This window comes from Pseudomicrostroma glucosiphilum (assembly GCF_003144135.1).
Source record: "Pseudomicrostroma glucosiphilum strain MCA 4718 unplaced genomic scaffold BCV69scaffold_19, whole genome shotgun sequence".
NCBI classification, from domain to species: Eukaryota; Fungi; Basidiomycota; class Exobasidiomycetes; order Microstromatales; family Microstromataceae; genus Microstroma; species Microstroma glucosiphilum.
Window position 1 is genome coordinate 193,595 of NW_020289931.1, and position 14,059 is coordinate 207,653.

The window sequence follows — 14,059 nt, forward strand, 5'->3', positions numbered from 1 at the left end:
TGTGCTGACCACCTCGGCTCCGAGGCTGGCTGGCGCGTCCTCTTCCCCCGCCTGTATCCATCTCCTTCTCTTGGTTACTTACTAATTCATACGACTACGCTCAGCACAATAAGCTTGGCTGAAATCGGTGCAGTGGATGTGCCATCTGTGCTTTGCTGCTAGAGCCAGAGTGGTGCGAATGGCAGTGAACGGTGCTACGGGTGCAAAGGTCTCTTGGAAGTCTATGCCCTGACGTTGCGTAAACCCCCTTGCTACTAGTCTTGCCTTGTATTTGAGAGGGACTCCGTCTGCGTCCAACTTGATGCGGAGGACGAGTCTGGAGTCGATGAGCTTGGCAGACGGTGGCGCGTCGACTTCCTGCCAGGTACCCATTGCTTGGAGGCCATCCATCTCAGCTTTGATCGCGTTCAGCCAGTGTCTGGCCTCTGGTCCTGCTAAGGCTTCCTTGACTGTAGGCGTCAGGTTTGCTTGCGTGACGGCTACCATGCTCTGCTCCTGCTTGAATGGGATCCAAGATTCAGTTTCTTCAGTGCCGCAACTCACCATCATGCTGCGCTCTAGCTTCCGCAGGCTGCCGTCGTCTCCAATGTACACCTCTGCTTCCTGTTCTCCCCGGCATATCTCCGGCTCGTAGTAGGATAGTGCTTCTGAGTCTTCTGCGGTGATGACGTCGATGTAATCGTAGCGCATGTCTGCAGCCTCCTCTCCGGCGGTGGTGAAGAGATGCGGGTTGTCTGTGATCTCGCTCCAGTCTGCCATGCGTTGTCTGTCGCTCCAGCGCAGGGTGTCATGAAACTTAGCGCTATTGCTCCAGAACGTCTTGGGAGAGCAGTGAGGAGAGAAGAGTTTCCACCCTCTGCGTGCGGCGTCAAGACCTAGGAATATTGCTGGTAGGGCCCTTGGTCCTGACTTTCCTGCCGGTCTCTTGCTTTCTGGTATGTATGCCCACACTAGGCAACCAAAGGGGTGTAGGAACTTGCGGAGTCTGGTCGCCGTCGCGGTGTCCTGCCAGAATCTCTCGTAGGGCATTAGGTCTTGCTGCTTGTGCCTTGGGGTCAGGTTGAGCTGTAACGCAGCGTACTCGATCGCCTCTGGCCACAGGGTGTGTGGGACGTTGCGTTCGCCGATGTTGGCTCTGGCGCGTTCTGCTAGTGTCCTGTTGAAGCGCTCAACCTTCCCGTTTAGGCGTGAGTCATGTGGGTTGGTGAGCTCCCACACAATCCCTTGTTCTTGCTGCCATTGAATGGCGCGATTGCTGCGAAACACTGCTTCATTGTCTGAGCGGATGATCTTGGTTTTGAGGCCGGTCTGCTTTTCTGCCAAGGTGATGAATGCGAAGAGGCCGTCCAGGGCGTGGTCCTTTTGCTTGAGTGGGACTGCGTGTACGTATGAGGAGAAGTCGTCGACGATGACTAGGGCAAATCTGTGCGAAGCGTTGCCTGCGAATTTGGACAGAATGTCGATGTGTAGGCGTTGCAGTGGTGCAGTTGCTCCTTCTGCTGCCTCCTTTCGCTTGGGTAATCTTGCCTTAGTCGCTTTGCTTGCGGCGCAGGGTTGGCAGTCATCTGCTCCCTTGTCTGTTGGGTTCGCTTCCTCTGGGAACCTGCGGATGATTGCCCTGAGTTGATCTCTGCCAGGGTGTCCCAGTCGTTCGTGGTTGACTAGAGAGCCTTCTGCATGCGTTGCGTTGCTGGCGATTGCGTCTGTTGGGGTGGCGTTTGCGTTGGTTGCGTGAGGGGGGCTTAGGAGGGTGATGCGGTCGTCTGATGATGGAAAAATGACTAAAGGGGGGGAATCTGGTAAGAAGAACGTGACTGAGGAAGTGTCCCATTTGCCGGTGATACCAGATCTCCGTAGCTTGCCCCAGCTGATGAGGTTTTCGCTTAGACTAGGGGCGTAGAGGACATCTTTGAGGGTATATCTGCCGCTTGTGGTATAAAGGATTGTGGAGCCAACTGCTGATGCTGTGGTATATTGGGAATTTGCACAAAGGATGGGTATATTGGCGTGCCTGGTATCGAAAAGAATGTGAGGGTTGTTGGTCATGTGGGAGGTTGCGCCGGAGTCTATAAGCCAGGGTATGGGTTTGGACAGTAAGCGAGCCTTGGCCAAAGCCGCTCGTCCTGATCCCTATTCGATGGCGGGGGCAGTGGCGAGCGAGGTTCTCTCAATGACCTGGGATGCGCTCTGTGAAGGGGAGATGGATGCTGCTTCGCTCTGGGCTGCCATTGCTGTTGGGTTGCGATTGGGGCAGTTGATCTTGATGTGCCCAATGTCGTTGCATCCGTAACATCTTGCTGGGCTGCCGTCGGCGCCGGGTCTGCCTGCTAGGTAGCTTGGGCTGTTAGGGTTCAGGATGGTGGTGGGTGGCCTTGCTCGAGTGGTTGCAGAAGTGATGGTACTAGGAGCGGTCGATTGAGGGACGGGAGGTCTGCCGTTGGCAGCGTTGTTGGCAGCCAAAGTTGCAGCAGTCAGTGCAGCTGGTCTTGGCTGCGGGTTAGGCTTATTATGGGCTTTGTCTAGGGCCTCTTTCTTGCGGAATTGGATCTTGACGTCTTCCCAGTTGGAGTCTAGCCCCATCATGCTGAGCTGATGCCAAACGCTCTTGAGTTCGGCGTTGTAGTAAGTGATCTGCTGCAATTTGTTGATCATTTCGCCGTCTGCCATTCTCGAGCCGTAGTCTTCAGACTCTTGTTGGATCTCTTCGAGTTTGGTGATGGCTGGGCCGACGTTGTTATCGTAGACTCTGACTCCCATCAGCTTTTGTCGTACGAGGCCTCTGCGAAGATTATCAGCAGTGCAGATCTCCTTCTCGAGGTGCTTGACTAGTGATCTTGCTCCCTTCCCTTTGTGCGATGCTACGATTGAGCGAATGCTCTTGGTTGTTTCCTTGTCTATTGTCCTTTGGATCATGCCTGACAGTAGTAGGTTGAGCTTCTCGAGGTGTGGCGTCCATTCGCTGGGCTCTTCTTCGTCAAATAGTAGGGTTTGGGCTTCTGGGAGGGCGTCGCATTGCGAGATGATGTCGCTTTTCCAAGAGTGCCAGTTCTCGCGATGTAACTTGGCTACCTCCTTGAAGCCGTCCCTTACGGTTGGTGGTATTAGGCAGTCCTCCTTAGGAGGCGATGGCGGAGGAGGGGGAGGGGTAGCTGCTGCCACAGCTGCTATGGCTGCAGCTGTGCGTGCATCTTTGTTGTCTGATAGCTGTTGCTTAGCCAGTTCCATGACGATGGCGTCTGTGGTGTCTTCAGGCAGCTTGGCTTTGAGCAATGTGAACAGCTCATGGATATGAAAGATCTCCTCGATAGGCGTTGCCATGATCTGCTTTATGGAACGGTTTTCTAGTCGTCTTTCTCGAGGAGTGGGATCTGGTGTCATACAAGTCTGGCCGTTGCCTTGGTAGCGCTCTTGACTCTTAATCTGTTGAAGTCGGAGCCGAAAGTCACAGCGGGGTCACGTTGGAGGCGTTAGAGAGTGATTTTAGGGTGCGAAAAGCAAGGTTTTAGGTGAAGAAGTAGTAGTGAAGTGAACAGGATGAAAAGCAGCAGCAAGCGACGAATAGGAGAAGCAGAGGGCACAAACGGAACGGAAGTAAGGGTCGGAACGGATGCTTCAACACGATCAACCACGAGCGGAACGGAGGATGCGGCGGAAAGAGGGCAAGAAGCAGCCGGCCCGGAATGGAGGCAATGCTCCCAACGCACGATACTCACTTCACACAAAGGGCGCCCTACGGCCATGCTGTCGTCTCAGAGGGACCTGGTGCAGTGTCCCTCATGCTCGGCCAGCCTCCCCTATACCCGCCTGAATGCCCACCTGGACCGATGTCTGCAAGAAGGTCAATCGTCCGCCTCCACTCAGCTGCCCTCGTCAGGCGCGTCTGATGGCTCAGGAGTGTTCGGATCGATGATGATGGGAGGGAGAAAGAGAAAGGCGACTACTGGGGAAGTAGCGTCACCAGGAGCTACAGCGGCAGTAACCGCAAATGGTACAGCTGCCAGAGGTCAAGGATCGCCACAATACGAGGATGGCAAAAGGGTCAGGCTACTCACAGAGGCACAGAGACCCTCGACGTCCACTGCTCAGATCACATCAGCTACATGCCCTCCAGCGTCGCCGACTCGCGAGTCAAAAGCCAGATCTGCAGGGACATCTCAGCAACTCTCAGCGAGAGATCACGTCTCTTCCGCCGCCCCACTCGCCGAGAGGCTGCGGGCTCGTTCCCTAGACGAATATGTAGGGCAAGAGGATATTGTCCACGGGCCTCTCGCAGCTCTCCTCAAGCAAGGTCGGATCCCCTCTTGTATCCTTTGGGGACCTCCTGGCGTAGGTAAGACGACGCTTGCCAGACTCCTGACCAAGGAAGTCAATGAACGGTGGGGTTCCAGAGACACCAAAGGCGCTGCTGCTGCTGGTCAGTCAAACATGCCGCTATATCGCTTCATCGAGCTCTCCGCCACGACGACCTCGACAGTGGACCTCAAGAAGACTTTCAGCACTTCACTGTCCCATCTGCAGCTCACAGGCCAGCGCACTATTATATTCATGGACGAGATTCAGCGCTACTCGAGAGCTCAGCAGGACGTCTTTCTGGGACCCGTAGAGAAGGGCCAGGTCGTACTGGTCGCTGCTACGACAGAGAACCCCAGCTTTAGGCTACAGGGTGCACTGCTCTCAAGAATGAGAGTATTCGTGCTCAAGAAGCTGACTGCTGAGCAGGTACTGAAGCTGCTCAAAGCAGCTAGGGATAGAGTGGCCAAGGAGGATGGCCTGATCAAAGAGGAGACAAATGGAGTAGCGGCAACGAGGATCAAGTCTGAGTCTGAGCCTGAGGAAGTGGCCATAGAAGCAGACTTATCCCACCCTCCGAACCTCCTCCCCGACTCGATCTTGTCCTACATCGCAAAAGCATGTGACGGAGACGCTCGATCAGCGCTGCAATCCCTCGAGATCGCGCTATCGCTCTACGACGCCGGCGCAACTGCCGATGTCAATCTCACCAACCTCAAGTCGACGCTATCAAGACAGGCTTTCCACTATGATCGAACAGGCGACCAGCATTACGATACCATCTCTGCGCTGCACAAGTCGATCAGAGGTTCTGACCCTGATGCTTCCCTCTACTGGCTAGCCAGGATGGTAGCAGCGGGCGATGACCCCCTCTTCATCGCTCGTCGCCTCATCGTCGCGGCGTCCGAAGACGTCAATACCCTTTCTGCCCTTCAGCTAGCCGTTGCGACCTATCAAGCCTGTCAGCTAGTTGGTCTGCCCGAATGCGGTGAGAATCTCGCGCAATGCGTAGTAGCCTTGGCCGAAGCGCCCAAGAGCACTCGTGCTTATCGGGGCTGGAAAAAGGCTCTGGCGTGCGTAAACAGCGAGAAGCAATACGAGGTGCCCTTCCACATCCGCAATGCCCCAACAAAGCTCATGAAGCAGCTCGGCTGCGGGAGGGAGTACAGGTATGAGCCGCGTTTTGCGCATCCTGTCTACCAGAGGTTCTTCCCTGAGGAGATGGGAGAGGAGAGGAGGTTCCTCTCTCCGCCGCCCCAGGCAGGTCCCGGCGCTGTTGAGCCGGCTTATGCGGCGGCGTTCCAGCTCCTGCCGCAAGGGCAGGGACAGAGCGAGACATCAACCTCGAGTCCAGCACCAGGAGCTACATCTGCCCCCGCTCAGACCGCTGCGCCCACCGCTCGGGGGCGCTTTCGATCTCCATCCATCTCTCCCTCCAAACCCAACCCCTCCAGTAGCTCCCTCCTCCCCACCTCGGCAGGTATCGGCCCAGGCGCCTGCCAGCGCATCTTCTCTCTGAACTCCCGCATCGTCGACTTTTCCCTGTTGGACGAGTGGGAGAAGATGCGCAATGGGGGCAAGGAATGGAGTGGGAGGAGGGATCTTGAGAGGAGGGTTTGGAGTGGGGTAGCTGCTGGAGGGGCTGGAGGCGGGGATGAGGTGAGGGAAATCTTTGATTTTGGACAGGAGATGGAGAGGGAGGATGAGAGGGTGGGTAATGGGGAGAAGGACGGGGAGGCAGTGGAAAGTGAAGGAGAAGGGGAGAGATACGAGTAGCGATAGTGACAGTGCAGACTTCTTGCGGCTCGAGGACTAGCCAAAGCCGAATGATACCCGCTCTAATATGTTCATTGCGAGTGATGTATCATATTCAAATTGCATCGATGAACCTGAACACGGACTTGGAAACTCCATTCAGAAGTCCTCAATCTCCTCCTCCTCTTCCTCGTCTTCTTCCTCTCCACCTCCATCCTCCGCCAGCTCTCCTCTCAGTCCCCCAGCCACCGCACCTGCATCTGCCGAGTCGCCCTCTCCTCTCTCGACCTCGGTCATCTGCGACACAGAGACTCCCTCGACCGACTGGTCCATCTCAGCATCGAGATCGAGCGCGCCAAGGTCCTCCTCGTCGTCGCGTCTTCGGCTCCACGAAGTGCTCCCTCCTACCGTCCCTCGCATAGAGCCCCCGTCTTGAAAGACGCTAAAGTCAAAAGCGCCGAGCGAGGCGAGATCTGCGCTCACCTTGCCTGCCACGCCGGCGCCTACAGATCCGGATCCGACCCCCACCCCTCGTATCGTTCCCTTCTTTCCAAGGGCGGAACCCATCTTGCTCACCATGGGCAGCAGTTCCTCCACTACCTCTCGATTGGTCTTGAGTTCCCACTTCATCGCGCGCTTCATCTCTTCTACCGTCGCGCGATGCATCCTGGAGCGGGCGTTGATCTCGAAAAGGGCGGGCTTGGTGGGTCGTTGACCTCGACGTTCTACTGGAGAGGGCAGATGCAGGAGGGTGGAATGTGTGCTGATCAGGAAGGAGTAGTGGTCTGAGAGAGGGAGGGTAGAGTACTATGGAGGTCGAAGGAGCATCGGAAGCAATGATTAGCTCGCTTGTGTGCACTGGCCGCGTCTTTCAGAATTGTAAAACTCACCCCGTCACCACCTCTGACTTTCATGTCAGCATCTGTGAAGCTGAAGCCCTCCATGACACCCTCACACTGCTCGACCTCGCTGCAAAAAGCCGGGTAGTTGTGATGAGAGAAGAGCTGCAGCATCGACGTGTCGACACTTGACCCTGCCAGCGCCTGCGAGTACACGCACGATAGAGATCGTCAGTGGCTGATGGTAAGCAAAGTTTCCGCTTGAGCAACATCTGTAGCTCACCATTACATCAACTTTGCTCCTTCTCCTCTCGAGGTAATTCAGATGCTCTGGCAGTGCGTCTATCGCGGTCGTATTGGCATTATCGCTCTCCGGTGTATCTTCATCGTCGTTCGGATCTCCGGCCCTCTTGTTCCAGAGTATCTTGCCCAATGCGTGGAAGAGGTCCAGAGACGAGTCTCTGCCAGCCACGCCAAGGGAGCTGAGGAGCTCGCGAGCGGCATTCCTAGCATCTTCTTCCCCTCTTTTGCTCTTGGTCTTGCTTAGAACATCGAACCTCTTGGGGTCACTCTGGAAATTGGCGTACACTTGCTGCAATGTATCGACTGCAGAGCGTATGTCACCGTTCGACACCTCGGCGATTATGCCTATCAGGTCGGGCGGGAATGTATTGCGTCCTGTCTTTCCTTTTCCCTCCTTCTTGTTGCCTGCTCCAGTCGCCCTGTCAAGCGTCGTTTTCAACGCCTTTTTCAGCAGCGTTGAGGCGACCGGATTAAACTTGATCTCCAGCCATGAATCATTGCCGTTGAGCTCTTCGCCGAGAAGACGGCGCGGGCGCATCCAATCTGTCTCTCTGCGCATCCCATCATCGCCTGTCGATCCGTCCTCCAGCAGACCTCCCGAGGTTCCACTGACGTCGGAAAGGATGACGCAGATGGGAATCTGATCTCCCCGAGCGTCTAGAGGTGCAGACAGCTGCGTCGCGATCATCTCCTGGAAGAACTGGAGGGTTGCAGGGTGCGACAGATTGGGTAGGTCTTCGAGAAGGATAAGTCGGCGCGAGCGCTTCGATGGCGATGCAGAAGTGCCCGAAAAGCTGAGACTTGTACTACTACTTGATGCTTGAGGTTGATATGCCTGATTTTCTCCTCTCATAGATAGTGTCCGGAACTTTGTAGATCTCGAGAAGAAATCCCGAAAGCGATTTGTTACGCTTGCGAACTCTGTGGGCGCAATCGTGATCAGCGTCAGCTGGGTAGAACGAGTCTCAGCGGAAGCCCTGTGGCGTCCTCACCTTGGTCTTCGGCCAGCATCTCGCCCGATCTGGCCATGGTGTCGTTCTTCCATTCCACCACTTCAAAGTCGAGCTCAGATGCAGAGGAGAGCTGCCGAATGGTCTCCGTCTTGGCAGCTCCAGCGGGCCCGGTAAGGACCAGGAGGCGCTGGTGAGGTACAGTATCAATCATGTATCAGTAAATTGCTGCTGGGAGGTCAGTCGTGTTACGTCTACCCTTGCTTACCCGCAGCTTCTTGAGAGAGACAGAACCATCGAATGCATCACGAAGCCATGCCTCGACATCTTTGACTTTCCTTGGGTGTACAGCAAGATCAGACTAGAGAGGCAACGAAGGACCCAACATCCAGAGTCAGAATGAGCTTCAGAACCACCAGCGATGACTCAATGGTTTAGGCTTACCCTTGACGATGGCGCATAGGCCACGCTCCAGAGGTCATTATTCTCTACCCCTCCTCCACTGTGAACCACTTCTCGCCCCTTGCCCTTCCAGTCCACCTTTGGCTCTTCTATCCGGACTTTCTTCTTTGCGGGCTCCGGAGGGGCAGGTGTGAAGGAGAGCTTAGACTGGACGCCAGACCTGCTAGGAGGCGAGGCGCTAAATTGCAATGCACCTCCTCTGGCGGCCGCGGAAGAGGAGGTGGAAGAGGAGGCTGACCGCTTAGAAGAGGAGGCGGTAGCGCTCACCTTGGTCTTGCCTTTGCTGGAGCTGGAGGGCGCTCGAGCAGACGAAGATAGAGCCCGAGCTGGCGCCATACTCTAACCTCACCTCCAAAGCTAGGAGTAGTAGCTTGGGCTCAAATGCAGTTCCAGGAACTTGAGTAGTTAGGGTATGGGTAAAGGTGGGAAGTCTCCGCCGGCGGAAGCAGCGGAGCGGAACCAACACTTCCGTCGGAAGGCGCACACGCCCTGTTTCGAATATTCAGATATCTCTTATCAATCACCGCCTCCTCTCTAGTCTCCTCCTCCCCTTTCACCCTCGAGCTGTGTCCTATACGATGGCTTCTGCGTCCACTTCAACCGATGTAGCCAAGACCAAGGCGAACGAATACCCCAAGATTGCACCGGGTGGTGGACTGATACTGGCATGGCAGCTCAAGGGCAAGAAGGTTCTGCTTGTAGGTGGAGGAATGGTAGCAGCGGGTGAGTAACAGCGGTGGACGAAAGCGTAGCTCACTCGAGGCCGCTTTTTGACCTCATGCTGACTACCCGATACCTTCCCTTGTATTCCTGAAAGGTCGTCTGGTGAACGTCAAAGATGCCGATGCCCACCTCACCATCATCTCTCCTCGTTCCGGCCTCTCCGCTGAGATGAAGTATCGTCTCTTTACCGAGGAGTGCGTCGAAGTATACCACGACCGCTCCTTCGAAGGAGAATCAGACCTCTACGACCCTTCTGGAAAGCTCTACGACATGGTACTAACAGCCATCGACGATTCGGATCTCTCTCGCTCCATCTGTCAGATGGCTCGCAAGTTGAGGATTCCAGTGAATGTCGCTGATGTACCTCCAGAGTGCGACTTCTACTTCGGCTCCCTGATTCGTAGAGGACCATTGCAGATTATGGTCTCCACTGGTGGAAAGGGACCGAAGATTGCCAATCAGGTCAGGGTGGTTATGGAAAAGGCCATTCCTGAGAACCTAGGCGATGCTATCACCAATGTCGGTGTGCTCAGGGCGAAGCTCAGAGAGCGCGTACCGGAACAGTCTAGTAGTCCGAGGAGGATGAAGTGGATGATCGATGTGTGTGAAAAGTGGAATTGGGACCAGCTGGCAGAGATGACAGAAGAGGACATGGATAAGATCCTCGCAGGGTGGAGCGAGAGGAAATCGCCTAGCTACGTCGAAGTGAGAGGGGTGAGGAAGGCGTATGCACCGAACCTGCACAGCATCGCAAAGAGACTCTTTGCTGTCTGTCCAGTGGTCGGATACATCTCGCCCTGGGCGGCTGGTCTGATGGGTTTCGCATCGGGAGCAGGGGTAGCCGTCGGTACCATTGCCTTTAGGACACGAAGGGCATGAAGCGTGAAGAAAACTCTTGTACTATTACATTGCGTGAATTACTACTGCTAGTCAATGCTTTATACCTTGTCTTTGTCTCTGTTGGTATCGCAGTGCAACAAGCCTTCTTGTGTCTCGCCCATGCACGCTAGTAGCTCAGGTCGCTTACCGTGCTCGAAGAGCAATACTGACGATGTGCCTGCAAAAGTCGAGTCTACAAGAAACAAGGACAGGGCAGCAGGGCAGATTCAGTCAGCAGGCAAAGTCCACTCTGACATGTCTTTTCGCTACACCGCTCACCTCCTTCAGTCCCCGTCCTGTTGCTTGTGACGAACAGAGTTTGTCTAGCGGGTCGGCCCCCCTCTGACCTCTTCTCCCAAAAAGGCTCGCACCTACCCGCCCAGTAATTGACCACGTTCAAGTTCACCTCCCCTTCTCCTCCCTGTCCAATCTTTCCTTCACTTCCCTCGACCTCTCCCCTCAACCAAGCCATAGGCATGACCAGTGTCTGCACCTCTTGCTCCTCACACCAGCGCGTCAGCTCCATCTTCTCCCAAGGCGTCTCGAACCTATACGGGTTGAGATCCATGCAGATTGCCACGGCAAGGCGTCCCAGAGGAGGCGGAAGGTCGATGTGTTGAAATCCTGGACCCTCGAGAGACCAGCTCTCGTCGGCTTGGAAGAGAAAGTGCTTGCGGAAGCTGTGTAGGACTTGACCCGTAGGGGAGGTGAGGAGGGCGGAATTGTAGTAGGCTGGGTAGGAGGGAGGAGCGGGAGAAGGGGAGGGGATAGGCCGAGCATCGAAGGGAGGACTGACCACCGGGACCTCTGCTCCTGTTGAGGACTTTGGCGATGATTTCACGACTTCTGGGAAACCCATGAGGGTGTAGCACTGTAGCCTCTTGGAGAGACTCTGCGCCAAGCTGATAGTCGTATTTGCTCCTCTGGCAGGTGCCACCAAGCCAATCTCCTCGCACAACGGCTCTATTTGCTTCAGATCCCTGAAGACGTACCCAGTGAGGGCCATCTCGGGCGCGACGAGGAGGTCCAAGCTGCCAGGCGCAATGGTGGAGCAGAGTGCCTCGACCTTCTTCCTCGACTCTTCTGGCCTGCCATGGTAAGGCGTGAATTGGACTACACCCACCCGGAGAGGAGCGTGGGCCATGACTGACCTCGTGGAGGTCTGTGCAGCGGTAGATGTAGCAAAGGAGGAGCGAATTGCGCCGAGGACCCCAGCGAGGATGCCCCGTAGGCCAGTTGCGGAAGCCGTGCTGATCTTGCGGAAGTAAGGTGGAGGCTCGATAGGATACTGTGACCCTCCTGCTGTTACGCTGGCAGACTACTTGTGAGATCCGTTCAAATTAGTGAAGTGTCTTTGACTGAGCTGCACTTGGTCACCTTGAGTCTTTTCCACTGTCCCTTGTGTGAAGCATTTGCCTTTCGTCTTGTGTAAGCCGTGAATGGTAGCCCTGATGGGAAGATGTGTCACGGACCCACGCAAAGCGGAAAGAGGAGCTTCAAGTGCAATGCCACAGATTTGAGTCAAAAGGCGGCAGAGGCGCGAAGCTTCACCACTCTTTCCCCCCTCCCCTCGCTATACATTCGATAACAGTGATTCTCACTGTGCTCCAACGCCGAGGATGCCATCGGCTGCTGCCACTCCTTCTTCGCTGTACCCACTCGCCATCCTCGACTGTGGAGCCTCCTCCTTTCGCCTCACTTTACAGCCTACCCCACCCACCCACTCCCTTCCCCCGATTCACATCTCCCCTAATGCCATTGCCCGCACTCGTCCGCCCTCAAAGACAATCTTCGTGGGGTCCGACATAGAAGGAAGGTGTACAGACTTTTCCGGTCTCACACTCAGACTATCCATCGAGCGAGGTTTTCTCACAGACTGGGTAGCACAGAAGACCCTCTGGGACGCCGAGATCGGCAAAGCCCTCAGCAAGCTCCCGACCAAGGACCTCGCGACTTCCTCCAGCGGTAAGCTCCTCGAAGGGTGGAATCTCATCATCACAGAGGCCTATTTCAATCTACCGGAGCTTGAGAATGGGCTAGAGACAATGTGGTTCGAAGAGTATGGCGTCCGAGGCCTCTGGAGGACCACTGGGGCGCAACTAGCCAGCTTTGCGCCGCTGCAGGCGACTACGGCCAAGTTGAGCGCTGCAACGAGTGACCCTGCCACGTCCTCAGACACACCTGGCGAGTCGGGAGAAACACCTGTCGCGGAGGCCTCCTCGGCAGGCACAGAGTTCAGCTCACCGGCGAAGACTACTGCTGCTTCTCCGCCTGCCCAAAGTCCACCCACCGCTACCGGAAGACGTCAAAAGAGACAGACGGGGTCTACGCAGTCGTACACAGAGACCAAGAGTAAAGCCAAGTCGGCCGCTTCTGGACCACGTCTGAGCTCTCATCGTAGACCGGAGGCATGTGTAGTCGTCGATCTGGGCCACAGCTATACCCACGTTGTACCTATTGTCCAAGGAGAGGTAGCCTGGACGGGAGTGCGGCGTCTGGACATTGGCGGCAAGCTCATGACAAATCTGCTCAAGGAGATGATCTCTTTCCAGCAATGGGACATGATGGAAGAGTCTTGGATCATCTCACACCTCAAGGAAAAGGCCTTCTTCGTTGCTGCTAGTGATTGGGAAGAGGAGAGGATTGGGCCTAGTAGCTGGAACAGGAAGAAGCTGCTCAAATTGGTCAAGAGCAAGAGGGGCCTGAACCCCATTGAGCAGGAGTTTGTATTGCCAGACTATACCGATGACAAGGTCTCAAAGCATGCCGACTCGCGCTATGGGAGGATACGAAAGGGACCTGGGAAGCGGGAGGCCACCAACAACAAAACGGTCAAGCTCGATGCAAGGTTGAATGTAGCTTCAACTTCCAAACTTGACGAGGAGGAGGACGCGCTCCAAGAGGAGAAAGAGGCAGACGCCTTCATTGCCGACCCAGCTTTAGCGCAAGCCCTTGCAGGACCAGCAGGTCAAGATCGAGGTCATGCCGAGAAGAGAGCTGACGACGATGCTGACGACGACGACGACGATGACGACGAGGATGCAGGGGAGGACTACCGCGAGTCTGGATCAGAGTCCGGTGGGGAGTCGCCCATCAAGGGTTCTTTCCAAGCGCATCAACAGCAGCAGAAGTCCAGCCAACCAGCGAAGCACAAAGCTGGAGGTGCGAATGAGGCAGAGGAGGAACAGGTGCTGCTGCTGTCCAATGAGCGATGGCAGATCCCGGAGCTGCTGTTCAATCCTCAGCAGATTGGTGAGTCATGTGAAATGGTGGAATCCGCTTGTCTGGGACTTCCATCTGACATCGATACGTTCTCTGCCTGCCTTCTCTGCGTCTTGCGTAGGCCTCGACGCCCTCCCCCTGCCACAATTGATCCTCTCCTCCATCTCGGCCAGCAGCGCAGACGATGCATTGCGCGGGCTGATGTACGCCAACATCATCCTCGTGGGCGGTCTAGCCAACATGACCAATCTGCGTCGCCGGCTCGAAGTCGACTTGCGCTGCCTCGCTGCTGAAGACTTTGCCGTGCGCGTTCGAGTACCGGCGACTCCTGGTCTGGCTGCTGTGAGCGGAGGGCTGCACTTGCCCAAGGGTTTCCTGAGTGCGAAGCTGATTGGGAAGGAGGAGTGGGAGAAGCCTGGACAGGGGACGACGCTTGCTAGGGAGAGATTCCTTGGGTGGGGAAGTCAAGCTGCGGCATACCTGTGCAAGATGCTGTAGCGTCGAAGGTTGATATCGACTATTATACCATGCCGTTATGCCGTACTATGCTACGCCATGCTGCCACTCTGAGTGAGCCTCCCGGGCAATTGTTGGGATTCCGTGGGGTCGTCGGAGCTTTCGGCCTTTGGCGATGTC

General features: G+C 55.8%; 6 protein-coding genes across 6 annotated transcripts; 3 read left to right on the forward strand and 3 right to left on the reverse strand.

Annotated features, from left to right (window-relative positions):
- Positions 1 to 2,130: 2,130 nt before the first annotated feature.
- Positions 2,131 to 3,318, reverse strand: BCV69DRAFT_301694 (hypothetical protein; the record flags this gene model as incomplete). Its single annotated transcript, XM_025494585.1, has 1 exon — positions 2,131 to 3,318. One exon carries the CDS (start codon positions 3,316 to 3,318, stop codon positions 2,131 to 2,133), a length of 1,188 nt encoding a protein of 395 aa, XP_025345114.1.
- A 594-nt stretch (positions 3,319 to 3,912) lies between these two features.
- On the forward strand, positions 3,913 to 6,066 carry BCV69DRAFT_274613 (P-loop containing nucleoside triphosphate hydrolase protein; the record flags this gene model as incomplete). Its single annotated transcript, XM_025491042.1, has 1 exon — positions 3,913 to 6,066. The coding sequence occupies one exon, from the start codon at positions 3,913 to 3,915 to the stop codon at positions 6,064 to 6,066; it is 2,154 nt and encodes a 717-aa protein (XP_025345115.1).
- A 72-nt stretch (positions 6,067 to 6,138) lies between these two features.
- Positions 6,139 to 9,014, reverse strand: BCV69DRAFT_285549 (hypothetical protein). Its single transcript, XM_025493426.1, has 6 exons — positions 8,582 to 9,014; positions 8,406 to 8,498; positions 8,180 to 8,327; positions 7,168 to 8,108; positions 6,936 to 7,088; positions 6,139 to 6,852 (listed from the first exon to the last, which is right to left on the reverse strand). The coding sequence occupies exons 1-6, from the start codon at positions 8,933 to 8,935 to the stop codon at positions 6,205 to 6,207; spliced, it is 2,337 nt and encodes a 778-aa protein (XP_025345116.1). The 5' UTR covers positions 8,936 to 9,014; the 3' UTR covers positions 6,139 to 6,204.
- A 149-nt stretch (positions 9,015 to 9,163) lies between these two features.
- Positions 9,164 to 10,647, forward strand: BCV69DRAFT_285550 (siroheme synthase middle domains-like protein). The gene is made up of 3 exons (XM_025493427.1): positions 9,164 to 9,322; positions 9,417 to 10,394; positions 10,481 to 10,647. Exons 1-2 carry the CDS (start codon positions 9,178 to 9,180, stop codon positions 10,199 to 10,201), a joined length of 930 nt encoding a protein of 309 aa, XP_025345117.1. The 5' UTR covers positions 9,164 to 9,177; the 3' UTR covers positions 10,202 to 10,394; positions 10,481 to 10,647.
- BCV69DRAFT_89475 (hypothetical protein) lies at positions 10,043 to 11,459 on the reverse strand. Its single transcript, XM_025495620.1, has 3 exons — positions 11,268 to 11,459; positions 10,481 to 11,093; positions 10,043 to 10,394 (listed from the first exon to the last, which is right to left on the reverse strand). Exons 1-3 carry the CDS (start codon positions 11,343 to 11,345, stop codon positions 10,261 to 10,263), a joined length of 825 nt encoding a protein of 274 aa, XP_025345118.1. The 5' UTR covers positions 11,346 to 11,459; the 3' UTR covers positions 10,043 to 10,260.
- A 310-nt stretch (positions 11,460 to 11,769) lies between these two features.
- BCV69DRAFT_285552 (actin-like ATPase domain-containing protein) lies at positions 11,770 to 13,978 on the forward strand. Its single transcript, XM_025493428.1, has one exon. It carries the CDS (start codon positions 11,821 to 11,823, stop codon positions 13,714 to 13,716), a length of 1,896 nt encoding a protein of 631 aa, XP_025345119.1. The 5' UTR covers positions 11,770 to 11,820; the 3' UTR covers positions 13,717 to 13,978.
- Positions 13,979 to 14,059: the final 81 nt, after the last annotated feature.